The sequence below is a fragment of the Canis lupus genome, chromosome 4 (genome assembly GCF_048164855.1).
Source record: "Canis lupus baileyi chromosome 4, mCanLup2.hap1, whole genome shotgun sequence".
Classification (NCBI taxonomy): Eukaryota; Metazoa; Chordata; class Mammalia; order Carnivora; family Canidae; genus Canis; species Canis lupus.
In genome coordinates this window covers 71,089,286-71,116,592 of record NC_132841.1, presented here as the reverse complement: position 1 = coordinate 71,116,592, position 27,307 = coordinate 71,089,286, and the positions used below count along the sequence as shown (strand labels likewise).

General features: G+C 38.7%; 1 protein-coding gene and 1 non-coding gene across 2 annotated transcripts in view; both read right to left on the bottom strand.

The window, feature by feature from the left end:
• The window catches only part of LIFR (LIF receptor subunit alpha), a 77,237-nt gene that overhangs the window by 10,413 nt on the left and 39,517 nt on the right, over positions 1–27,307 (bottom strand). The window contains exons 6-17 of the mRNA XM_072824828.1: positions 26,683–26,857; positions 25,220–25,474; positions 20,623–20,752; positions 19,402–19,571; positions 17,397–17,542; positions 16,041–16,203; positions 13,422–13,492; positions 10,521–10,734; positions 8,134–8,313; positions 5,111–5,212; positions 4,252–4,419; positions 219–380 (exon numbers count right to left, since the gene is read on the bottom strand). Coding sequence (XP_072680929.1) covers positions 219–380; positions 4,252–4,419; positions 5,111–5,212; positions 8,134–8,313; positions 10,521–10,734; positions 13,422–13,492; positions 16,041–16,203; positions 17,397–17,542; positions 19,402–19,571; positions 20,623–20,752; positions 25,220–25,474; positions 26,683–26,857 — 1,936 coding nt within the window. The remainder of the gene's footprint in view (positions 1–218; positions 381–4,251; positions 4,420–5,110; positions 5,213–8,133; positions 8,314–10,520; positions 10,735–13,421; positions 13,493–16,040; positions 16,204–17,396; positions 17,543–19,401; positions 19,572–20,622; positions 20,753–25,219; positions 25,475–26,682; positions 26,858–27,307) is intronic.
• LOC140632817 (U2 spliceosomal RNA) lies at positions 12,398–12,589 on the bottom strand. The gene has a single exon (XR_012030501.1). It is a non-coding gene; the product is annotated as a U2 spliceosomal RNA (small nuclear RNA).

The window sequence follows — 27,307 nt, the reverse complement described above, 5'->3', positions numbered from 1 at the left end:
TTCATGCATTAATTTAAGTAGTCTTAGGAAATAGCTTCAAATAACTGACAAGAATAAATATGAAGTCATCCTGTGGCCTTTTAACATTGTTTGACACTCACTATAAATATGCACAATACATGAAATCTTTAAAAAAGGGTTCCTACATAAACAAAACTTGCTGGAAACACTATGCATTTAAGTACAGAAAGCACCTCAATAGGCAGTGATTAACTTACAATTCTCCTTTGTCACCACAAACATGCTCTTCTCCGGGCCCATCCCACCGTCTGTATAGGCTCGTAAGACCAGATGGTAACTTGTTTTACCCTGAAGATCAGCAATTCTCAGGGTCTTCTGGGATAGGTCAGTAATGTTCTTCACCTTTATGTCGGACCGACCTATTTGTAAAGTGAAGACCATCATTACTGACCTCTACGCCACTTTAAACATCTAGTTATTCATACCTGTTCTACCCATATCCCTTTCATGTGAGTCGCTGCTGGCCGCCCTCAGCGTCAGGGCCAGGACCTGCGGGGTCAGCCAGACCCAGGTTCAAGTTCTACCTCTGCCACTTAGCAGCCACACGGGCTGGACCTGTTATTTAAACTACTGTGAACTTGAGTTTCTCTAACCTATGAAACAGATGATCACGATTTATCTGCCAGAGTGGTGTGAAGTTTTCATATATTCTCTAGAATAATCCTGGAATATAGCAGATAATCAATACAAGTCTCTTCTTTACCTAATGGCATGAAACACACCACAACCCCCTGGGAAGGCCCCTGGGGAGGGGGTCGCTGTGCCTGCCTGCATCCAGAGAGAAGAGCACACCTCATTACAGTGCTCTCTCCAAACCACTAGGGAAGAGAGGCAGTGCACCGGAGTTCTCAAATGAACCGCTAGCGAGGAAGCCTTTGAATCATTTCCAAAGAAGTAAGAGAATTGTTTAAACTGTTGTTTTATAGTTTTAATCAAAATAATGGAAGACAACAGTTTGAAAAAATGAACTAAATGGCCAAGAACAAAAAGTAGCAGTTCTGTGCCGGCACCTTCCCCTGCCACCTACAGTCACTGCAACATCACGTTATCGGTTTCTTTGGGTATTTACTTAGGTATTTTGGAATAAACTCACATTGGCAGTACTTTGATTTAAAAATTGTAGACATTATGTATGCATGTTCTACAAAGAAGGTGAAGCTTTAGTGTTTTCAGACCCCCTCGCCCTCCCATCCCACATCATCCACACAGACACACTAAAACGTTTGGGAAATTCAGCGTTTATGTTACTATGATCACATAAATATGGATTCCTGCTAGACAAATTGCTTAGTCTGCTCATATTTCCTTTCTTATTTTTCTGTTGTTTTAATTATGCTTTTTCCTCATTTGCTTAATGTACCAATTCCTAATTCCTCCCACAAATTTCTGTGAACATTCAGTGCCATTTTCCACATGGCCCAATGCAACAAAATCCAAGTGCCCAGTGCGGTGACTGGCCACCCAAACCCTGCCCACGTCTCCCAGGGGCGTCCTCCCCAGGGTATCTGCTCCAGACCAAGGCCTCCCTGGCTCCGGCCCCCCTGGACCGCCCTTGCCCTGCTTGTTTCCTCAGGCTGAACCACTGTTCTGAACCACCACCTGAGAAGGGGACACGGGGAAGGAAGTATCTGTAGCTCTACGGGCCTGAAATCTGAAAATACTCTCATTCTGCTCTCACACTGGCTGCCACCAACGAGTACAGACTTCTAGAGAGAAAAGAATTTTCACTCAGTACCTTGAAGACACAGCTGTGCTACCTCTGGCCTCTGCTGTGCTGTTGAGAAGTCCGAGGCCACTTTCATGCCTGAGGCCTCGCACCTGAGTGACTTTTCTGTCTGTAGGACTTGTTCTTTATGTATCAGGTGCTGAGAAATTCATGACAATCTACCTCAGTGTAGATTTTTCTTCTATTTATCTCATTGTGTAGTTGATGGGTGCTTTCCTCTGTGTATCCTGGTCTTCTAGTTCTGGGAAATGTTCTTAAGCTCTTTCTTTGGTTATTTTCTTCTATCCTCCCACCCCCACCCCGAAACTCCTATAAAGCTTGACAGCTCAAGTCTCTGATGCTCAACTTCCTCATCTTTTTACCAAGTCGTCTCCTCTGCATCTAACTGGAGAAAGAATTTCTCTATCTCTCATTCAATTTCTCCATCTTCTATTTAATTCTTTAGACTTTTCTTTGATCACATTTCTAATTCTAATGAGTTCTTACCTATCTTTTGACTGTTCTTTTTTATAACATCAGGTCTTTTCCATAAATACAGTGTAACTCAACTATGCGAGGATAGTTTGGTTTGAAATTTGTTTCCTTACACTGAATCTGTTTTCTCTAATTTCTTCTGGTTTCTGTCCTGTTAGAATCTTCCTCAACCAGCTGGTTATCCCGGCTGCTAGTCATGGCTAGAAGTGAACCACGGGAAGGTCACTGTGAATGGGTAGAGCTTTCCGGTTGGTGGGCTTTCCTGCTCACTGGGGCCCCAATACCAGCACTTTTTGTGTCTTTCCTCAGGAACCATTGCCTTTTTCTAAAGAAAGATCCTCTAATCTCATCAGGGAGACAGGGCCAGCTGAAGATGTCCTATTAGCCCCTTATAAGACAAAGGAGGCTCAGGGAAAGTCACGTTCACTCTGGTGTCCCTCTCGCTGGAGGCTGTCTGGTTCAACTTCTCCAAAGAATGATCCTCTCGTCTTCAGGCAGCGGAGAACGCATTCACATTAGCTGCATGAAGTTGGCATAGGACCCCCATGGGGGTTCTAATCACTCCTTAAACACTTAGAGGCAGCTCTCAATGTTCAGCCCATGTCCATCCTAACATCTGCCCCCAAACCTCACCTAATAATGGAAGTCAGATTACTTCTCCCTGAAGCCTGAACGTCCACCTGGATTTCACCATCCTTCATCCTCCAGGTCATCTGTCCCACTCCCATCAGCCCCAAAATGTCCAAATCTGGTATACTCTTGCCTGTCTGGTTCTCTTTTTGTGGCATCATACTTTTTTTCCCCCCCCCTTCTTTAACTTTAGTGACTAATTTACCACATCTAAATGGAAGTCTAAGTGCTCAATTTTAACTGGTACAAGTGTAAAATTTCTGAACATTTAAAAAAAAATTCACTAGACTCTGGATATTCGTAGAACTTTATACTTAGGGTTTTTCTCACAGGCAATTGTGAAGGTTCAGGAAAGCAGACCTTAGTGGTGTGGGGGAGGTGCACATTTAATGCAGCTGCTCTGAGAAGTAACTTAGCTAATGCCTGCTCGGCATCTCCATGCAGCACTGTTGTTCTTGACTTGTTGGACAGGCATTAAATAATTAAAATGTTTTTTTCTGAGGAGAAGTCATTAAGGGAAATGAAAGCTCTCAAACTGAAAAGATGGCATGCTTGTGTTATGTGGCTATGAATAGGAAACATCTGACTCCCAACAGAAATATAATTTAGGGAGAAGCCAAAACTCTATAAACATTTCTGTATTTGTAAATCTGAAAATTCTCTAAGGTCTTTGGACATATACGCTTACCAACTGTCAAGGATTGACTGTACTTTTAAAGATCTAATGGGGGATCCCTGGGTGGCGCAGCGGTTTGGCGCCTGCCTTTGGCCCAGGGCGCGATCCTGGAGACCCGGGATCGAATCCCACGTCGGGCTCCCGGTGCATGGAGCCTGCTTCTCCCTCTGCCTGTGTCTCTGCCTCTCTCTCTCTCTGTGTGACTATCATAAATAAGTAAAAATTTATTAAAAAAAAAAAAAAGATCTAATGGATACACATGTCCCTAGTCAAGTCAATTAAGCTTGCCAGCTCATTAAGGCCCTAACTGTGTGGACGGCTCTTTTTCAGGTAACAGTGGAGGCTCTGGAGCCATTCTTGGGTTCCTGAGCTTGTCTCCTCCATTATTAGAATTACAGGAAGCCTTTTTTTTTTTTTAATAACCTATATAAGATGCTACGTTATATATCATTCAAAATTACTAAGAGATGGTCTCTTTCCTATGGGGCTTATAATCAAAGTGCAGAATAAATAATTTAAATGAAAGACTGTACATGCCTTTTATCACATAGTAAAATCCTAAAATTCTCACATTCATATATATTCATTTACCAATTTTTCAGTTTTGGAAACCAGTATTATATTATTCACTAACATGTTTTTTCCTTGTTTTTTTTCTTTTTTTTTTTTAATGGTTAATGAGAACTTCTAGGAAATACTATTCTCACTGTAGTAAGTTACTTACCTGACTCCAAACCCCTTATCTTAGAGGTGTCTCTCTCTCCTTTTTCAAAGTAAAATAAATATCCTCTTAAAAAGCCTCTGAGCTCTTCCACAGGAATATCTTCCCATTTTACTAATATTGAATCTGCAGATGTATCCTCAACAGTAAAATTTGGCGCCACAATTGGAGCTGTAATAGGAAAAACATCCATAGCTAAAGGAGAGTTCACTGATACAGAGTAAGATATTAACATTTAATGAGATTTCTATCTTCAAAAATAATTAAATCTAAAATTAAGACTTTATTCTCTACTAAGTCACACTTTCAGAGAGCTATCACAGGCGTTGCTCCAGTGAAGCTTGCATGCAAATGACTAGAGGCACACGGGGAACTTACAACATAAACACACTGTATACAGTCTTGAAATTAATGTTTTTTTAACGTGTTTAAGTGCAAATAAGTCTTTTGACATCAAAATTAAGATTTAATTTTCTCAATCACAAGAGTAAAACTGTGAAATATTAAAGATATGAAGATTAGGCAATCACAATTTTAAATTTATCATACAAATTATTTTTCCTTCCTTGAACTAAACACCTTAATCTATTTTTAGAATTCAATCTTGATGGGACACCTGGGTGGCTCAGCGGTTAAGCATCTGCCTTCAGCTCAGGGCGTGATCCTGGAGTCCCAGGATCCAGTCCCACATCAGGCTCCCTGCATGGAGCCTGCTTCTCCCTCTGCCTGTGTCTGCCTTTCTCTCTCTGTGTCTCTCATGAATAAATTAATAAAATCTTAAAAAAAAAATTCAATCTTGCAATTGTTGAATTTCTAATTTCTCACATTACCCTGGACTCTAAGACTTCCCCAATTAACTTACCCAGTTCTTCTATATATCCGATTATAGAACGTAATAACTGATATCCTTCATTCCTGCACCCATACAGGAAAAAACTGTATCTTACACCTGGTCGAAACTGATCTACAGGATAAACACAATTAACTTTCATAAGTACACATTACTATGAGCATCTATTTTATAAACATCAAACTTACAATCACTTACTCTGAAATTTACAAAGCTAATTTTAAACAGATGTTTTCTTATCATAAAAAATACTGATATTCAAAACTGATAAATATTCAGAATGAAAAATGACTAAAGAAAAATTACACATACTCACTTCTGTTGTAATGAATTGTATTATAACATGATATGACCTTGAAGGGAGGAACAGTGATCAAGGTTTTCATCTTGTTTCTTAAAATCAAGCAACGATGACTTCCCAGATTTGGGCCAGGATCAGTTTACTAGATAATCCCAGGTCCGCACCAAGCCTCTGTCTGGAAAGCCCTTCCTTCCCTAGCCAGTGTAATCTCCTACTTTGCTCCAAAAAGCAAAAAAACTTTGCTGCTTCAAGGAATGCTGAGCCATAGCATCTGTTTCTCTTTAGAGCATTGCTATTTCGTGCCCTTGAGTTAACTTCACAAGGCACACAAGAGAAGCATCTTAACTTTACTTCAAAGAGCCCCTTTGGTACATCCTTGATACAATGCAAAGTGTGAGATGTTGGGAACACAGAGGTGGACATAGTGTGGTCCACGGCCTAGAAAGGCTGGCAGAGTGGTGGGGAGACAGATGAACCAGGGTAACCAAGACACAGTGTGCTAGACTGGAGGGACCTATCCTAGGCTGGGGCACCTTTACTGTGGGACCAAATGGGTCTAAGAATATCACAAAAAGCCACCAAGAAGCGACATTTGAAGAGGGCCTTAAAAGGCAATGAGGAGCTCACCAGTGGTGGTCTAGGAAAAAGATCCCGCTTGGGGGAGCTAGGGCAGTCTGTGGGATTGTATCTAATTTGTGGAAAGCAACTATTCTGGTGTGGTCAGAGCACAAGTTCTCCAATTCTGTGCCCACAGAACACCAGCGGTTCTACAAGCCCAAAAGTGAGATGGCCAACCTCTAAAATCATTATGAAACTTTTTTCTTTGGGGGTCAGGAGTGCCTGAGGTTATTTTAATCTGCCTGTATGTTGGTAAATCTGTACCCAGGGTTATGTTACAATGATGTAGATCAGTATTCTATAGAGTTCTGCTGCCTTAAAAAAAAAAGAGCCCAAGTGGGAATTATGGCATTAGTTCCATGTTTTGAGATCATAAAATAGGACAATTGAATGAATCGATGACTAGGTTGAGAAAGGAACGAGAGAAGTGCCTCCTGTGGCCATACACTGTCCCAGAGGCAGTAAATAAAAGAGACAATGACTGGCCTCCTGAGGCTCTGAACTGCTTTGAATCTGAATTCTGGTGCTATCACACACTAGTTCTGTGACCTTGGGCAAATCATCTGACTTCTCTGAGCCTTTGTTTTTTCAAGTGTGGGGCCTTTGCTCATCTGTCTCAGCATGAGAGGTTCTCCCTCTCACCGTATAGGTCTTAGCTTAAAATTTATGTCCCCAAGACACTCTATCTAAGGAGACCCCTCTTCACACCACCAAGCCTGCCCCCGGGCCACCCTGATTATTCTCAAAGCCCAGGTGAGAAAGGTGGAAGAGAGAGGAGAATTCATATGGCACATGCTAGGACAGCCTAAGGCTCAGGCAGCTACAAGTGGAGGTGCAGGAGAGGAGGGCAGGGTGTGCAGGCACTCTGATAAGGGAGGTGGGTTCTAGGAAATGATAAAGGGAACCACCAAGTATTTCAAGTAGGACTGGCAAATAATCTAAACCCACTTGGGAGTAATCTAGTGGATGGGACTCATCTTCCCCATCTGATGGTAACAAAAGCAAGTGGGTAGCACCGGTTCCTAGGAGAGAAGTATTAGCAGTTGCTTGCTCTCCTGAGCTTCACCTCCACGTGAGGGAGAACCATGACCATGGGATGACCTTGAGAAGCATCACCAAGGCTGCAGGCTCCAGAATTCCCAAGGGTAGAGGCACAAAACACTCATCAGCTACTCAGAAGGAACAACGATGGTCGATGGTCGAAAGAGGGCTGTAATATCCCAGGACAAGGCTCGCTTAGCCTGCGGGTTACTACATACTCTTCAGGGCTGAACTGCAGGCTGCTCCTACCCAAAGCAGCTCGCCTTAGGGGACTCCTGGCTCCTTATAGCCAGGCACTGGGGGGTGCCCCCTGCCCCATGGATGGCCCCTGTCCTGCATCAGTGGTGATGGGGGCAAGGCGTCTGTCCTCGGCTCTGCCTAGCCCCAGTGAACCTGCGCTCCGGCCAGCAAAGGCAAAGGACCAGGGGTGAGACCACGCTGCCTAGGGCTCTGTGGTCGGCTTTCTTCAGGAGCATTCCTCCACATTGTTGTACCTGTGACCCAAATCTACTTGACATTCCACTGTACAGATACACTGTAATTTACTCATTCTCCTATTTGCTATGGCGGTTTTCAATTTTTGTGATTATAAATCACACTATGGTAAACGTTCTTAGATGCAATCCTGTGTTGATTATTTCTTAGGATAAATTCCTAGACAAGCAACTACTAGAGCAAAAGATATGAAGCCTTTCACACACATACTGCTACAAAGCACCTTCCAGAAAGGTCACCAATTCACACCCGCCCTAGTGATAAGGGGGAAGTGATCACTCATACCCAGTCACACCATGTATTGCTCTTTTAAAAATATTTTTTAACAGGGGCACCTGGATGGCTCAGTCAGTTGGGCATCTGCCTTCAGCTCCAGTCATGATCCTGGCTGGGGTCCCAGATCCAGTCTTCCATCAGGCTCCCTGTCCAGCAGGAAGTCTGCTTCTCCCTCTCCCTCTACTCCTGCCCCCTCTCATGCTCGCATGCACATGTGTACACTCACTCTCTCTGATTCACTCTAATAAAAAATCTTAAAAACAAATGTTTTTAACTTTCACCGAGAGGTATGAGTTCATCTTACCAGATTCTATTACAGCTTCAGTGCTGTTTGAGGGGACTTTTTTCCAGTCCATAAGGCAGGGTTCAGATCGAGATGAGTTACACCATTTAATAACATAGTCACAGGTCATATTGGGATCGTAATTCCAAGTGAGGAGAATCCCATTTCCCATTCCGACAGCCTGCTCTACTTTGAGATCATCTACAACAAGAAAGAAGTACATTTTACTTGTATTAAAAACAATAATATAAGATAAATCTCATAACAATGGACAGGAGTTAGAAAAATGTCATTGGACAGAAATTTTAAAATCATGCTCAAACTAGATAAGCCTCTAGCAAAGTTTAGAAGTGTTGCTGTTATTTTTGTTGTAAAAAAGTAATTACCTGTACGTACAGAAAAACTCAGAAGCTCTAAACAGTAATAAAAGAGCACGTAGGTTAGGTGGTAATATGCTGCAGGCCGGGCTGTGAAAGTCAGGGCCATGAGGGATGGGGCTGAGGGCATGTGGGCACGAGAGAGGGTAGCAGTGCAGGGGCAGGCAGCCCACAGGCAGGTGCAGAGCTCAAGTGGACAGTCCAGACCTCCTCTCGTTGTCCACTATGATGTGAGCTCTGTGAGAGCAGATGGGGGCTTATGCCTGCAACCCCAGCCCTGGGCCAGGACCTACAGAGTAGGAACATGGAACATGTGGTGAATAGGGGGATGGATCAGCTCTTGTCTTCCTTTCGAGCCTATGGGTGGGCTGAAGAGGCTTCTGGAGATGAGGTGAGGAATGGGGAATCTGCTGAAATGCAGTGCGATCTGAAGCCGTGCGGCAGAATGGCCGGCCAGTCGGGGCACAGGGAGGGAAAACCCAACACAGGGCAGAGAGGTGAGGTGTAAGAGGTTGGCGGGAACGGGGCAGTGCCCAGGTTCTGTTTTCCCCATCCTTGTCAGATCTCGGTCTCGGGATGAGGGGGCCCAGGGCTGGGGGTAGGACTGTGTAGGTTAGGCCCAGAGGGAGAGGGAATTTCCCACAGTAACAGGAGAAAAGAAGTTATTTTTTATAACCGATTTCTATTCAAGGGTTCAGTAAAAAGCTGCAGAAAGGTTTTTGGAGAAAAAAATTGTATTCATAAAGCAACTACTACCTAACACAAGACAACAATTTGGCTTAGAATTCAGAGGACACTGGACACGAGAGCGTTCAGGCTCAATGTGATTAAAACTCCACACCATAAACCTGCTGAGGCCCAGGGCCTCCGTCTCAGGAAATTGTCAAGGAACAATGATTCTGTGGCTTCCGTAGCTGTCTAGGAGCTGATGCTAGGCCATTGTTAGTTCCGTAAATCACTATCTTCTGAAGGACACAAGGAATACGGTTCTTGAATTAAAAGACAACACGGCTATTGCCTATCAGTATGAAGCAATGAAATACAGAATCTAAATCAGAAGGTATCTTCTTAAGGGTGTTCACATCGCTCTTCTCTCTCTTTCCTTTTCTTTCTGCTGTCACACCTCTGCCTGAAGACCCCTCCTCTCTGTGTGTGCTGCTGTCTGGGCTCTGCGCTCCGTGTCTCTAAAATGTAAGGTGCCTCCACCCCCACCCCAAGTCCCTGACAGTTGACAGAAACTAAAACAAAGAACCAGCTAAGTAAGAAGGTGCCTCCATTGGGAGTTGAAAAAATATTTGGAGGACCCTAACTGGACCAACTTTTCTTTCTTTACGAGTGGGTGGTCATAGACAGGAGCCCCATATTGGGGCGGGACAGCAAGGTGGGGGAACAGGAAATGAGCTGGAAGAGGAATTAACTGAGAAAAGAGAGAGAAGTGGCTATGGATGAAGTATTTGGGATTACTGGTAATCCCTAATATTTAAAGGAAGACACTAAGTTAATTTTAAAATTTCACTACAGTGACTCTTTTGAAACTTGTATTAAAGATCTAACTTAGACTTTTAGACTTCTTATCAATAAAGGATTCCTATTAATAAGGAATGTCTTACCAACAAAGCTGCCATTCAAAAAAGTACTTTTTCCTCCCTGGCAGTTTGTAAAACAGCCCAGCTGTTACAGCATCAGCTCCCATGGTCTTGGAAGATACATGAAAACGGTACTTAAATAAATGGTTGAAACATTTCTTACTAAGAGTAACGTCCACCACACAGCTCTCCAACATTACACACTAACATAATTGGATACACTAATTATTTTATCCATCAGTGCAGATGTTTGGAGTCAACCCTAATGACTAATGGCTGCTGTCTCTCAATGAATTCTGGACATTAATCTGCTTGTTCCTCTGTATGTATCAGCAGCAGCAGGAGGTAGGAGAAGAAAGCTGACATTATAAGAGCAAGTGATAACCTTTAAAATGTTTCACTTTAATTTCCTGTTCTTATATCCTACATTATTTTAAGTACTCACCATTTGGAATTTCCATACTAGCTATTTTAGAAGGTGGCGATGAGCCAACAGAATTTTTTGCCACCACACTGATGATATAGTCATTTTTATCAAGTTGAAGTTCCGCCTTGTGTTGAGGATCAGGGATCTCAGAAAGGGACTGTGTCTCTTCATCTAGTGAACATGATACATTATAGGAAAGTATTTTCCCATTAGCTTCATTAATGGGTAAAGGCTATGAAAAACAGAAAAATAAATTATGTCAAGAAACCTGCAAAACTGGCTGTGTGATGAGCAAAGACCATGAAGTCTAAACCAGGCACTACGTTAATCATGACAAGGTAATGTCAGAATAGATGGGAGTTGTTAACGGTGTAAAACACAGATTTAAAAGGCACCAAGAAAAAAATAAAAAATAAAAAAATAAAATGCACGAAGACCAGGATAAATCAGAAGCATGATACAAAAGAAAAACTGTACTTACCGTAAGCAGTAAGATCACACAGAAATTTAAAAATTAAGTAACTACAAACTAGTATTCAGCCTCACATTCTTCAGAAGCAAACAAAAAAGTAACAAGAATCACTGCCCTACCAAACAAAACATAGAAAATTACAGAATGGGTAGGGGGGGCGGGCTGGCTCAGTCAGTGGAACATGTGACTCTTCATGTCAGAGTCATGAGTGTGAGCCCCGTGTTGGTAGTGTAGAAATTACTTAAATAAATAAAACTTTAAAAAATTACGGCGTCACAGTTTTTAAAAAATATTTATTCTTTTCTCGAAATAGTCCATGCCCATTACCAGAAAGTTTGGAAATTATACACAAGTTAAAAAAAAACCCTATAAAATGCTCCCATATTCTTGTCTCTTAAATATGCTTTCATTTTGATATTTTTTTCAAGTTGGTTGTCTAAGATGGAGATGTTTTTTGTTAACATTATTTGAATCATACTATATACCATTTTATCTTTTTTCACTTTTCTATAATATACTTGTCTCTGATACATATATTTTAATGGCTTTATATTTTAAGTAGTATTTTTACTAGTTTTTACTTGAATATTCCTTAAATAATGGAATTTAAGTTGTTTCCAATTTCTCACAATGCTAAAATAATATTTTGGTGTATCTTTTACTGCCAATTTTTTTTCCTTTTTCATAGTTAGGATTAATCCTTTCATGTGGATTTCCAAATGGAAATTATTGGGTATTAGGAAACATTCAAACTTTTTCATTTGTGTAGCTAAAGTAAAGTGCCTTTTAAGACTATTGTTCCAATTTATACGACAAGGCATGGGACCCTCTGATCCTGACTGACCTTGATATTAATACTCTGCTGAAAACACTGCTCCATCACAGGTCCCCAGTGACTCTCTGATGGCCTGTTCCATTGGACCCAGTATCATGTTACGATTTGAGGGCTTCATTTGATGCTGCTGATAGCTCACTCCTTCACGGAGCCCCCTCTTTTGGCTTCTGCTTTACCAATCTCTTCTGGTCTTCCTGTCCCTCTAACCTTCCCACTCTCATCTACTGGATCCTCCTCCTTTGCTAGTCCTTTATATGCTGCTATCACCTACGAGTCCATCCTTGGCCTCTTTCCACCATGCATGCTCTCCCCGAGTGATCCCATTTATATGCTACTCAAAGCTATGTCTTTAACTCTGACTTCTCCCCTGAACTCCAGAGCCTTACATCAAACTACCACCTATTAGACTCTATTTGGATACCCCAGTGGCACATATTTTTAAAATACACTGAAAACAATTCAACCCTAAACAACTTCATTTTCCACCCAAATATGCCCCTCCTTGGCAAATGGCAGAACCACCAACCTCATCACTTCGGTGTTTTTAATCTTTGTTTAGGCATTCATCTAGTATGAACAACATCCCAAACTTTCTCTACAATGAAGTAATGGTACTGCAACACCCGGTTGATAGGTGGAGTGGAGAGAATAAGCTCCTATCCTATCTCCTAATTCCAAAAATCCATGTAATATATTGTCTCTGGATAGAGGATATATCAGGTATTAAATTGTTAAGAACAGATACTACGCTTGATCTTAGCCAAAAGGCTGACAAGTGATACACTGAAGTGGCTGCAATATTGTCACTACACTATCATGAAATCTGACACACAACTGTGAGTAGCCAGCGGATTTTCTAATCAAGATTAAGAGGGGTACACAGTCATACACAGACCATCACAAAGAGAACTTACAATGAACTTGCAAATAGACTTTACTCAAAGCTGTACTGATGTCAAATTTTTGTAAAAAAAATGTTTTGCTTTATAATAACCGAATTCACTATTTAAAAAAATCCAATTATGATTGCTCTTATAAATCTGATATAGAAAACAACTGTTTTTGATCCCTGCAAATCAGATAAAGAATACAGAAACAAAAATGTTCTAGTAAGAGAAAAACTAGTGAAAACATAATGCAATTTATATTATATCTAAAGATTTTACAAAATGATGCAAACCTTTTTAAGTGGCATATAATAATGTCATTAGGGAAAACAAATTACATTATGAGATACGTAAAAAGTTTCTTATTCACTGAAGAAAAAAATGTAACATCAACACTACGGAGATTCTAACTTGTAGCTTCTTCCTGTGTTTCTGATTAAAGTGAGAGAGATGGAATTCATGAAATCCTCAGGTCCTTTACAGGTCTCATGAAATCAAACTAAAGAATGCTCAGATCTGACAAAGAAGATTCCTAGCAAACTGACTATGGTGAATTAGGAGTAATGAGTCTGGGGGGTTGTAGGAGCCAAATTAGATTCTCAGCAGTACTTCGAAGAGCCAGTCTGGGAAACAGGGGCTCCTTGATAACCCAAGTACTATATATAAATTAAATAGTTTAGCACAATACTGTTATTTAAATATTTAGGGAAAAAGCAGATACTTACCTTCCAATAGATGATTAAATTTTTCCCATCAGAACTCCACTCTCTCCAAGTATCTGGTCCCTTTGAAGGAACTAGGGAAGAGATTTAAAAGTTAGCATTTGAAGATGTGTATTGTATGTCAGTTGATAATATCAATAATTGACATAGTGGTGCTTAAGACTTTTTTTTCTAGGTTTTTGGAATTCTCCATAAAAATATGAGGCAGTTTCAGTGGCTTCCACTTAGAAACGAAACAATGAAAAAACTGAGGTCTCAATGTCTGAAAAACATAAGGCCCCTTAGAATGGATTAAAATCACCCTTCAGGCTCTAAGGGATACTCTGGTGCTGCCCCATTTCACATCCTCCTACCTCCGCTTGCTTAAGTGGGCTCTGGCCAAATAAAGGCGCCCTGGCACTCCTCCAACATGCTGAGAACACCTGCCTCAGGCATCCTGTGCTTTCTGAGACCTCTCCCTGTCTGCAGAAACTCTCCTCCCCTGGATTACCCATGCAGGTACCTCACCTTCTCCAGATCTCAGCTCCAATGGTGCCTTACTAGCGAGGTCTTTTCTAGCTACCCTATTTAAAATCGCAATCCCTCCTCCCCTGTCACCTTCTTTCCCTAGTTCTCCTTCTAGGCTGTCTTTCTCCATGGCACTATCCAACATACTACTTTTAAACATTTATTTCTAAACCTCTATCCTATAAACTCCATGAGCAGAGACTATTTTATTCAGTGCTATATCCCAGGTGATTACTACAGTTCCTGACACACGGTGGGTACTCAAGTACTTGTTTTTAAGATTTATTTGAGAGAGAGAGAGAGAGAGAGAGAGAGCACGCACGCACACGAATGGTGTAGTGGGGAAAGGGAGAGATTCTTCAAGCAGACCCCTCCGCTGAGTGGGGAACCTGCTGTGGGGCTCAATCCCATGACTCATGAGATCATGACCTGAGATGAAACCAAGAGTTGGTCACTCAACTGACTGAGCCACCCAAGCACCCCTCAGTAAGTATTTGTTAAGTGAATTAATGCTATCATCTTAATGAGGTATAAATACAATCCTTTCTCTTGGCAACAACAGCTCCTCAACTGAAGGCAAAAGCTTCTGTGGTAGCTAGTCTCCAAATGACCGATGATATTGGTCACACCTCCTGGTATGCCTGCCTTCGTGTGGCTCCCTCCCACTCCATATCAGCATTGGCCTGTGTGACCAATAGGGTATGACAGAGGTGATGGTATCTCTCTTCTGAAGCTAGGTCATAAAAGACATTGTGGAGGCTGCCATGTTCTCTCTCTCCTCAGTAAGTCTGGGAGGAGCTAGCTGCCATGCTATGAGGCCACCCTGCAGCACTATGGAGAGGACTGCGTGGTAAGGAACAGTTACTGTGAGCCATCTTGAAAACAGATTCTCTAGCCCTGGGCAAGCCTGTAGTCCCCATCCATGTCCACACTGTGGCCTCATGAGAGACTGTAAGCCAGAGCTACTCAGCTAAGCTGCTTCTCAATTTCTGACCCAAACCCACTGTGAGATAATAAATGTTTACTGTTTTAGGCCACTGAATTTTAGGGTAATTTGTCAGGTAGCAATGGATAACTAATATACTCCCCCTTTCTGGATTTTTTTTTTTTTTTTTTTTTTTTTTACATATTATCACAAAGCTCCTGTCATCTTTTGAAGATGGATGTGGAGGCAAAAATCTGGATTAACATCTATCATTTTTTGTTTTATTGTTCATAAATCTTTTGGAAGAATTTTTTTAAAGACTTCTTTATTAGAGAGAGAGGGAGAGAGTGCACACTTCAGCTGGGGGAGGGACAAAAGGAGAGGGAGAAAGGGAGGGAATCCTCAAGCAGATTTCCTGCTGACCGTGGAGCCTGACATGGGGCTTGATCCCACAACCCCAAGATCACAATCTGAGCTGAAAACAAGCACAGATGCCTAACCACCTCTAGAAGAAGTTTTATATTCCCTATATTATCTAATACAAATAAAGCTTTTGCTATCTTTGGCTGAATGACTCCTAAAAATTATACCTATTTCTAAGTTTTTTGTTTTTGATTTTTAAAGCTGACATATGATTGTTTAAGGATAGAATCTCATTCCATCTTTGGAAATTATCATATTCAGAAAACCAGTTACCTAATTTTGTACCTATTTTAACCTCTGTGTACCGTAGAAAATGAAGCTCAGGAGCACTGGCCTCATCCATTTCTCAGGCCTTGGTCATAAATAAAAATTCCAACAAATTCTCTTCATTAATAATTGTCTTCAGTAAAGAGGCAATTTAAACAGAGTTTTAACACTAGGAAAGGAGGAAAGTGTCAGAAAAATTGTCCATAATCTTACCACAGTTTTGAATTTGTTTCCTCTGCATCATTTTAAGACAGCTGCAAATACACTGCTGATAGGGCCCAGTCTTTCCACACAACACAGGCTAAGCAGCTGACTGTATTATCACAAACCTTAGAGCCACCATTTAAGGTGTCTAGATGATACTATCAGATATTATTACATAATTACACAATTCAAGTCGCCTCCTTTTACTCACTTTGCTGACATTTTCTTTAAAAATAAGCTGTCAAATTTCAGGATCCATAGCAATAATCAGCTTATAAATCATTTAGTTAACTTACTGGCTTCTGTGGTTAAATATTTTTTTTCATTGCTCCATTTGCTCCATTTCCAGAAAGTTTCAGTAGAACAGCGAATCCGGAAAGTATATATAGTATATGGATTCAACTTGTCCACGGCTACAAGGTAACTTGAATTTTCTACTCCTTTGATTGTGACATTCCGCTATTAGAAAGCAAATAAATATCTGTATGTATGTATATGTAATGTTATGTAAGAATCCACATATATATATATATACACATACATACTTTTTTTGATAAGAAAGCCACCCGAATTTATAACAAATTGACCAAATATCCACATGAGTTTGCCTTTATAAAACTCTTTACAATTCATTCACCAAAAATATTTTAATTTTTACATAAATACCAAATCAGTGAATTTATGCTCTGTAATAACAATAAACAAAACCTAGGTGTCATTTTAATCTAAATACTGGATCTAAGTAACAATGATTAAGTAAATTTTGCAGAGAGGATGATATAATCTTGACCATTGGTCAATGGCTAATGGTAATACAACAAGGCTTAAATACACTTTAGTAATCTAAGTTGTCCTTGAGGATTAAATACATCGTCAGCTATATTTGGAAGCTTCTTTGAGATAGACGTCGTCTTATGGATTTTTTTAATAGGGCACTTAGAACCTCTAGTATGGTGCTAAACATGTAGAATATTCAACAAATTCTTATTTAAATTAAATTAAAATAAAGCAATTTAAACAAATTTGAGGATCTGCATGCCTCAAGAAATCCTCTGAGCTCCCAATTACTAATTACGAAGGAGTTTTTTGGTTATATTTTGGCAATTCACTGATTTTCCAGCGATCATCAGTAAGTTTCCAAATGAATGTTTTCATTACAGTACCTTTTACTTTGGATTTACCACAAATCACAAGGTGGCATGGTACAAGAGTCAAGCTAGGTATCTAAAATGTATTAGAAAGTCATGTTCTGACTTAGAATGATCACATTCTGACTTAGAACTTGCTCCTTTTGTGCACTAGGCAATTTTAAAAACCGCATCTTCTCTGGTGCTTATCAGTCCATGAACTGATGATGCTGAAGGTTATGGCAAAAACCATTCATTCACTTACAAATTTACTGAGCACCAGCCATGTTCCAGGTACTATACTAGATCTGGAAACATTATGAGGAGTAAAAGTCAAACTCATGTTCTAAAATATCCAGTATTACAACTGTTTTCAAGTGCTAAATATAATGTTATTACATTGACACATAGTGTCTCAGTTCTTAGTAAATCTCTATAATAAATCATCTGAGAGCTTATGCATATCAATTTACTTTTTGAAAACTATTTTATCCAAAAGGAGGTTTACAGAAAAATCTTACTCACCAATTCTTGTACTGAGTTAGTTTTATTAATTTCAATTTGACATAAAAGTTTAATCTTTGCAAAGTTGCCTGGTAAATGCCAGGAAAGCATAACAGCTGTTGAATTAATGTCCTTCACTTTGATTGAAGTAGGAATACGAGGATAAACTGTAAATATAATTTGTAAAGACTACTTTAAAAGCTACTTTCTAAAATAAATAAATAAATAAATAAAAGCTACTTTCTAATATGACAAATGACAATTAAAAAAAAACCCAAAACTAAGAGAGGTATCATTAGTACTGACCAACAATATTTCATTCAGTACCTGTGGCATTCACAAACCTCACTTTTACTGCTAATATCATGACAACAGTTTTTATAGACCAACTACACTCAAGGTTCCTATATTGGCATCAGGAATACTAAAAGGTAGTAGGATCATAATCTCTACCATTAAGGAACCCCTAATTTATCTAGAGAGTGACAAAAAAAAAAGAGAGAGAAAACTAACAAGAGTATATATGCTGACTTTGAAATGTCTGGTACAGATATTAGTGACTAAAAGAATTGAGAGATAAGTGGGGTAGGGAAAGTCTTATGGTGAAGATGGGACTTAAGATGAGCTTTGAAGAAGAATCTGACTAAAACTGGCACAATGGATGCAGAAAAAAAATTGAAGTTGGGGTCTTGGCAAGAACAAAGGTACAACAGTGAAACACACTGCACATGATACTGATGATAGTGCATGACAACTGGGAACAAAGAATCATGTGAAAATAGGTTGAAAGGCAGAGGGCAGACAGACAAATACACACAAACACCGCCAGTCAAGTATAACATGTAGCTGTTCTGACCTTAGGAAAACCAGGAAATAACAAAAATGATGAGAAGGAATAATTAATAGACATGGGTACTTATGTTTCCAAATAAGGCAACAAGATCATCTACTAACCACTTGCCAGTCTCTTAACACATTTGCTTTAAGCCTTTCTATAAGAAGGCTGCTATGCCAGTCCTCTGTGTGCTACAGAGCATGCTATGGAGTTGTACAGTGGGATGCCCACAGGAATGAATGCTAGGAAGATGGATCGTATCTTATTTCTATTTTGAGCTATATATTGATAGGGCTGGTAAAAATCCCAGAATCATCAGCAATAAAAGGGAACAAACCACTTACTGATATATACAGCAATCTGGATGGATCTCAAGGACATTACCCTTAGTAAAAAATACCAATCTCCAAAAGGTTATGTACTGTAGGATTCCATTTATGCTACACTTCAAAATGACAAAACACAGAGATGAAGAACAGAGTGAATGATGCCGGGGAACAGGGATACAAGAGTGTGGGGTTGGGAGTGGCAGAGGTGTGGGGAGTTTTGCTAATCAGGCAGCAAGAGGAAGTTCCTTTGTGGAAACAGAACAGTTCTGTATCTTCACTGTGTTGGAGGTTCCGTGAATCTATATGTGGATCCAACAGCACAGAAGCACATACACGTTCACACACCTCTAAATGCACACAGAAACTCGCAAAACCTGAGCAAGGTTAGTAGTACAGTTCACTGGTCCGCTTTACTGTATTGTATAGCCAACTGCCTCATCTGGAAATTGTACTGTAGTTATTAATAAAATGCTGCAAGTGGGGAAAGCTGGGTGAAGATGTCACAGGGCTTTATCATATTTGAACCACTTTTGACTCTAGGATTATTTTAAAATAAAAAGATTTTAAAAAAATAAAAAGCTTTTAAAAATTAAGCAAAAAATTTTTCAAAAGTCAAAAGTTTTTACCATTAGATAAAGCCAATTAAAGTTTCTATGTAACAACTAATTCAAATTTTTATCTAAATTCAATGAAATGGTGAAACTTGAAATCAAATATTTTAAAGATTTTAAAATAAAATTTGTAAAATTAACTATGAAGAAAATTATTTTAAAAAAAGCCCTAGAAGCACTTTTCACTAATTTCAAAATATTTTGCCACTTCTGAAACTGTTTTTATGAAACTGGTTTATGCAGCAGCTTACCTTTTTCAGTTATGTTAATCAAAATAGTTGATTCTGATCGACCCAGAGGATTGCGAGCATTCAAAGTAAAATTATAGATTTCTTGATTTGGACGCATTTGAAAGAATAATTGATAGCTTTCATTTGTTGGTGCTTCAACTCTTTTAAATCTAACATATTTCCCTGAGAAACTATGAAAAGAGAGCAACAATAAATATATATACATATATATATATTTTTAAAGATTTTATTTATTTATTCATGAGAGACACACAGAAAGAGAGCGAGAAGCAGAGACACCAGGTAGAGAGAGAGGAGCAGGCTCCATGCAGGGAGTCCAATGTGGGACTCGATCCTGGGACTCCAGGATCACACCCTGGGCCAAAGTCAGGCACTAAACCGCTAAGACACCCAGGCGTTCCAGCAACAATAAATATTAAAATAATTTCAAAGTGGCAAGACATAAATACTTCATGAAAAAAATGAATGTGTAAATTTCTAATAATCTTTTTTAAAAGTTTTTTATTTTTTTTAAACTTATTTAAACTTTTTTTAAAAACTTATTTATTCATGAGAAACACACAGAGAGAGGCAGAGATATAGGCAGAGGGAGAAGCAGGCTCCCTGTGGGGAAGCCAGTGCGGACTCCATCCCAGGACACTGGGATCTCGCTCTGATCCAAAGGCAGATGCTCAACCACTGAGCCACCCAGATGGCCCAAAGTTTATATTTCTAAGTCTAGATGTACTACTACATACTTGGTGAAGAAAACGTATGTGATACAGAAAATAGAGGAAAATAATCAGCCATAAGCCTACTATCTAGAAATAGTTTGTTCATATTTGAGGGTTCTTCTAGGATTTTTAAAAAGGCATACGAGGGCAGCCTGGGTGGCTCAGCAGTTTAGCGCCTGCCTTTGGCCCATGGCCTGATCCTGGAGACCCGGGATCGAGTGCCACGTCGGGCTCCCTGCATGGAGCCTGCTTCTCCCTCTGCCTGTGTCTCTGCCTCTCTCTGTCTCTCATGAATGAATAAAAAAATCTTAAAAAAAAAAAAAAAAGGCATACGAATCTAGTTTGTGTGCATATTCATTTGCAGTATTCACATTTATCCAATTTTACACAGCATATTAGGTTTTATATCTTACTCATAACATAAATTAGATAACTCCATTTCCCTCTGTCATTTAATACCCTCCAATGTACCCCTTGCTGTTTGACACATTTCCCTGGTGACTTTTACCTTTCAAATAAAGTATAACTTGTATTGCGAGGGCCCACCAATGCGGTTGGTCTTCCTGGATTCCAAGTACAGACAATCTCTTTTAAATCGTATGTCTCACAATTCACTTTTTGAGGAATATCAGGTGGATCTAATAGGGAAAAAAATGTAGTTACTTATGGATTACATATATTTTCCCTGAAAACATGTTTTATAAATGTAAATTATATTTATACAATTTCCTTTAGAAGTGAAACAACTCATTGTTTACGTTTTACCTTTTGAACAATGCAGGAATTGCCATGCTTTCTGTAGCATGTTTTTCTGGAGTTCGTATTTTGTTAGAAATGATGGATTAAAATATACTGCAGAATGACTACTCACTCATTTGCAAACTCCCCAACAGCAACCTGAAGACATTTTTCCCCCTTAAATCCTACCAAATCTCTCAAAGGAAGCTGTATCCAACAAATTAGAAAAACCTACTGGGTTCAAGTATTATTATCTATCATGTATATACTGTGATTTGAAAAGTGGTACCAACTCAAATTAAAGGTCAACGCAAGCCATGTTACAAGTTTCAGAGTTCTTAAGAAAGTTACAATGACTATTATTCACAAAGTATCTCTTGGTAAAATTCTGCATCTTCCTATGTTCAAAGTGACTACTGCTCTTCTGTTTTTGTTCTTTATAGAACATTCCCTCTGGCTTTGCAGGGGCATAACTAGAAAAAAGTAAATATTTGCGTGTGTCTTAGACCTTTAATAATGGAAAATTCTGCAGTTGGACACTACTAATTATAGAAATCGATATTTCTGTATTCATGTTTAATCAAGTATACACAGAAACTGGTGTTCTCTGTCATATTTATCCAAACTATCTTTCACTAAGTTTTTAAAAAACAATTATCTACTTGTTGAAAAATTCTGTAAAATAATTGTTTTTTAAAAACAGTTCTTAGACTGTCTTAAGAGACTTAAAAGGACATAGAAAATTTCACATACCTTCTCGAGATAGAAAAATGCCTGTTAACGGCATTTTAGGTATTAAGAGGAATCATGAGTATTTAAAGTCTAACAGCTCCATTATCAGACTAACACTGACATACTTGTTTTGAAAATTGTTTCATTTTTTTTAAAAGATTTTGTTTATCTGAGAGAGAGAGATAGAAACAGAGTATATGAGCAGTGGGGTAGGAGGAAGAGGGAGAAGAGAAGCAGGCTCCTCGCTCAATGTGGGGCTGGATCCTAGGACCCTGGGATCGTGACCTGAGCCGAAGGCAGATGCCCAACTGACTGACCCACCCAGGCACCCTGAAAATTGTTTTAAATCTAAGGCTAAACTTTCAGTCATTTTATTAAAATCACATACCAAATTTTTTAGTATACTTAAAATGTTGATTATCTTAGTATTTGGCAGATATGTTAAGTTGAATGGTTAAAATCCAAGTAACAGAAGCACATTAGAAAGAAGTGGAAGCAAAGATGGAGGGAGAAAGAACATGAGAAGGCAGTATTTGAAAGGTAATGTACTGTCTTCTCAAAGAAAATAACTTACAAAGGAATCAGCTGAAGCTGGATAAAAATTAGGTATATATCAATTGCATTACCATAAAATAGAAAATGCAATTTAAAAAACCAAGCCATTTTTATGAAAATATTTTCAAATGAGAAAGTATAAAATTTGACATGTGACATATTTATATGCTCTAATTCTATGTCATGGTATAGTATATTGAAATTCTTAAGTATGATGAAAGATTAATATTTAGGTCAATTTTAAATGCTAAAGTGGTCCTATCTATGAAAATAACAGTGATTATTCAATGCATGGTGTTTATAAAAGATTCTGCTTTAACTGAATTAGCTCATGCATAAACACTGACAAGTACTGGTAAGTAACTATTCTGTCTGCTGGATAACAAATGCATTTGCAATTATAATAATAAACTAAAGAGGGAAAAAGGCCATTTTTACTAGTATCAAACATCAAACTCTTAGGAACAAATTCACTAAAAGATATAGAAGACCTCCTATCACTAAAATAAATCAAAGATGACATAACTAAATGAAAAGATATACCATTTCCTGGTCTGGATAACTCAATATAGTGAGAATGAAAAGTCTCCCAAACTGGTCTCCTAAATTGATAAATCTAATGTAACTCGAATCAAAATCCTAGCAGGTTTTGATTGTGTCTTTTCAACATATGGCCGATTAATAGGATCTCTCTAAGGGAAAGAAAATAATGAATCTTAATCCCTAACTCACGCCATACACTGCCCCTGCTGTTAAGTTCCTAAAGAAATCCCTCTGAAGGGAAATTCTATTGCTGCTTCTGAGTTAACAAATATTGAATATTTCCACTTCCAAATGCCATATATGAAGGTTAAGTCATGAATTAAGTAGGCTCATTCTACTATTATGATAGAAGATTAGAACTCTATTGGAAATAATAAAAACCTGATGAATAATCTCATCTTCTGAGTTTTAATTTTTTGTCTTTCATACTTTTAAGTGGGTATTTCACTTATTGGTATCACTTATCATAATGTAGCCTCACTCCACATACACTGGTTCTCCACTTTTATTCCAGATCATTTGTGAAGAACATTGCAAGTCATTTCCCAAAATTCCATCAGGAAGGAAATTTCTAAAGTTTAAATTTGAATATAATCTCACTCTCACTTGAATTCCAAAATGTATAACTGGGAAGACAAAAAGAGTAAGGTTATAACTATCAAAACTGAGAAGTGCATCTAATCCTGGTTATTCCCTTGGGAATATATCAGCAATTCAACAAACTTCATCCTAAATTTCACTGGAAGAAAATGAGAGATGGAGAGCTGCTGGTCTAGAGCACAGCTGAGAATCAAAAAGAGGGTAAGAAAAATCACCATACGATCAAAATAAAATCACAAAATTCATCCACTATATTCCATACACTTTAATCAAGAGACCAGGCCGACCAAACTCAGCCTCTAATTCAGAATGCTGGGGAGAAAGGAACCAAGCACTACTGTGGGCAAAGCCAGGAGTGCACCACATCACAGTTACCCTGGGAGAGGGGACAGAAAAACTCAAAACACAAAATTCTCTGTGGCTATTCAACAAAAGCTATATAAATAGGGCAGTCCCCTATCACTTTTGGAAATGTCATGGAATTTTACAACTGCAGGAGTGACCATGTTAATGAAGATGGCCCTGCACTATGGAGCATATGTTACACATGGAGCAGAGAGAGAGAGAGGGCCGCTTCTCATGCACGTCCTCCAGCTACTCTCTCCTTCTCAAATATAGGACTTTAAAGGTTGGAGAAGTATAAATTATGCTATTGAAAGATTTTGCGTAAAATCATGGTTTCTTTAATTGGTGTATGTTTTAAAAGTTAGGTATTAAATTTTAATTTTAAAAGGTATGTTTTAGGTGGGAAATTGATTAGAGTTGGCTCTTGAGCAACACAGCAGTTAGGAGCACTGACCTTGCATGCAATCAAAAATGTACTTACAAGGGCACCTAGTTAGCTCAGTCAGAAGAGTATCCGACTCTTGATCTTGGGGATAGCGAGTCTGAGCGCCACACTGGCTGCAGAGATTACTAAAACAAATAAACTTAAAAAAAATCTACACTGGGCAGCCCGGGTGGCTCAGCGGTTTAGCGCCACCTTCAGCCCAGGGTGTGATCTTGGAGACCCGGGATCGAGTCTCACGTTGGGCTCTCTGCATGGAGCCTGCTTCTCCCTCTGCCTGTGTCTCTGCTTGGGTCTCTGCCTCTCTCTCTCTGTCTCTCATTAATAAATAAATCTTAAAAAAAAAAAATCTACACATGGCTTTTGACTCCTCCAAAACTCAACTACTAGTACTTTACTACTGACTGGAAGCCTTACCTATAAAATAGACAACTGATTAATACATATTTAATGATGCCATATGTATTACATTCTTACCATAAAATCAGCTACAGAAAATGTTAAAAAATCATGAGAGAAAATGCATTTATAGTATTGTACTGTAGTTAATAATAAAAAAAAAATCTGTATAGGGACACCTGGAGGGCTCAGTTAAGCATCTGGCTCTTGGTTTCAGCTCAGGTCATGATCTCATGGGTTGGAGGATTGAGCCCATCAAACTCCATGCTCAGTGGGGAGTCTGCTTCTCTCCCTCTGCCCCTCCCCCCAACCTTGCCTACATGCTCTCTAATAAATAAATCTTAAAACAAATCCATGTATAAGAAGATCCATGCAGTTCAAATTTGTTTTGTTCAAGGGTCAACTGTATATGAAATAATTCCTAAACAATATAGGATTAAGAAATATTATATACAAACTACTCTTGTCTCAACAAAGTTGTTAGCTAAGAATTTAAAAATAAGCATCTGGATGTTTCAAATCTTAGTACAAAAGCTACAAGTTATATGAATACAAGTATATAGAAAACAAGACTATAACTCATCTTAAAATAAGCAAAAATTCTGGTGCCTTCATATATCATTAATATATATTAAAAATTTTTTTAAAAAAGAAATAGAACCATCCCCTTTCCCTTGGAAACATTATTAAAACTTTTAAAGAGGACCAAAACATGTCAATAGAAACTCTTTCTTTAATATTATATACTTACATCCTACAAAAATAACCGTCCCAAATATGTTATCTTCTGTTGTGAAAACCACATTTGTTCCACTATTTGCAGAAACAGAAATATTATGGATCTTGATTGCAACATTTTCCCCATCAAGATGGATAAGGGGACAATTCGTTTGGCCAATCTGTGCTGAAAGCACTTTTTCTTGAGTCACACAACAAAATGTTATATCTGAGCCTACAAGTATCACTTTGTCTTGAGGGAAAACCTTAGTCTGAGAATCAGGTGACCCTAGAAAGAACAAAAGGAATTACAAATACTTTAGAAGTCTTTAGCCATAAAATAGCCTAATAAAACATACTACAAAGTGTTTTGTAATAATGGTGGCCTAAAGAAGCTTTCAAAGGAGTAAGATATATACTAGAAATAAAATCAAACCATGTATGTTTTAGATACTTTTGATGGATGATGATTGGGGAGCAGGATTGAGGAGCAGAGAGGATTGAAGGCCAATGCCTAAGGTCACAGGTTAATGTCTAAGAAGTCTGAAGGTTCAAATTAAATGGGTTTATATCCACATGTGAAAAATCCACACCAAGAAAATGTCACTCATGGAATAATTCTGTTCCTTTGAAAGGATTCTATGTATTTAGGACAGACTTCTTTCTTTCCATCAGCCTGAATATATGTTTAAGTATTCACATCCTAAACAGCACAGTTTTCTTTACCTCCAGCTCTCTGCAGGTTAAAGTCACACCTTTGTTTTTATTTTCCTAAACTTCCAATCTTTTAAATTATCTCTAGTTTCCTTTCTACCTGCTTATTCTTTAATCTACTGCAATCTGGCTTTCATCCCGATCACTCACTGTCTTTTGCTGAACTGCAACAGGATCCTCCTTACTTATCTACATGCTCCCAGTCCTTCCTTCCTCTGATCTGTTTCTCCATGTGGTCACTAGAGTGGATAATCTACAATGATAAGCAGCCTTTTCAAGGGCTTCATTTCACCATCAACAATTTTCCAGGTCTTCCTCATACTGCCAACATTCTACCTGCATGAAGTTTCATTCAGTGTACAGATGATTTGGGGGATACTTACAGATCCCCATGTTCTCTGTAACAGCTCTGTAGCTGACAGGGATCTGCTCTGTGGGCAAGAAACTAGGAGCCATTTTTTTTTTTTTAATATAGACTTGATCTCAATAACATCTACATAAAAGTTTTAAAAGTTTTTCCATGCCTCCCACAGTGATTTTCAAACTTGGATGTTTATCTAATCACTCAGGAAGATCTTTAAAAATACAGATCCTGAATCCTATTTCAGAGTTTTTGTATCAAAATGTTCTGGAATGGAGACTTAGAAGATCTCCAGGTGACCCTCATGAAACTAAGTGGCATTTGGAGAACTCTCCTGCTCTATGAACACTGTAGCCATGTGAACCCTAGATTAGCCGAATCTAACTCATTTGAAAGGAAAGCTTTTTAAAGTACAAGCCTACAAGAAATGTTCTTCAATGGGCTCCAGTCACTCCACTCTTTGCGACCAGAGAAATGAGGATCATCAACATAGCATCTAATTCCCACAGAATGAATGGCACACTCCAAGGGCATGTCTGAGGTCCAACTCCAGTGATGAACTGTATCTTTACCATTCACAGTTGTGTTGTGAGTTATCTAAAAAATGAACACAAATGAAAAATAAGATTTCTAAGTAGTGATATGCTCTGCTTCCCTTTCAGTTTAAAAAACACAATAAACTGCATACAATCGCCACTAAGTTAAAGGTTTGCCCTTTTGTACAACCATCTCAGTTTGCTGTAAGACATAATAGGAGAGTTATAGGAACATCAATCATGATTCATTTATGTCTACTTCTTTTTCTTTTAATTCCAGTATAGTTAACATACAATGTCATATTAGTTTCAGGCGTACAATACGGTGATTCAACACTTCCATACGTCACCTAGAGCTTATCATAAGCGCACTTGTTTATTACTTCTTTAGCTTTAGGTTCCATTGCATGATTATACATGATGTTAATATTCTAAAACATTCAATACAGTTCACAGAGAAATGTACCATTGCTTAAAATTATCTCCATTTGTCATTGAGAAAAAATAATGG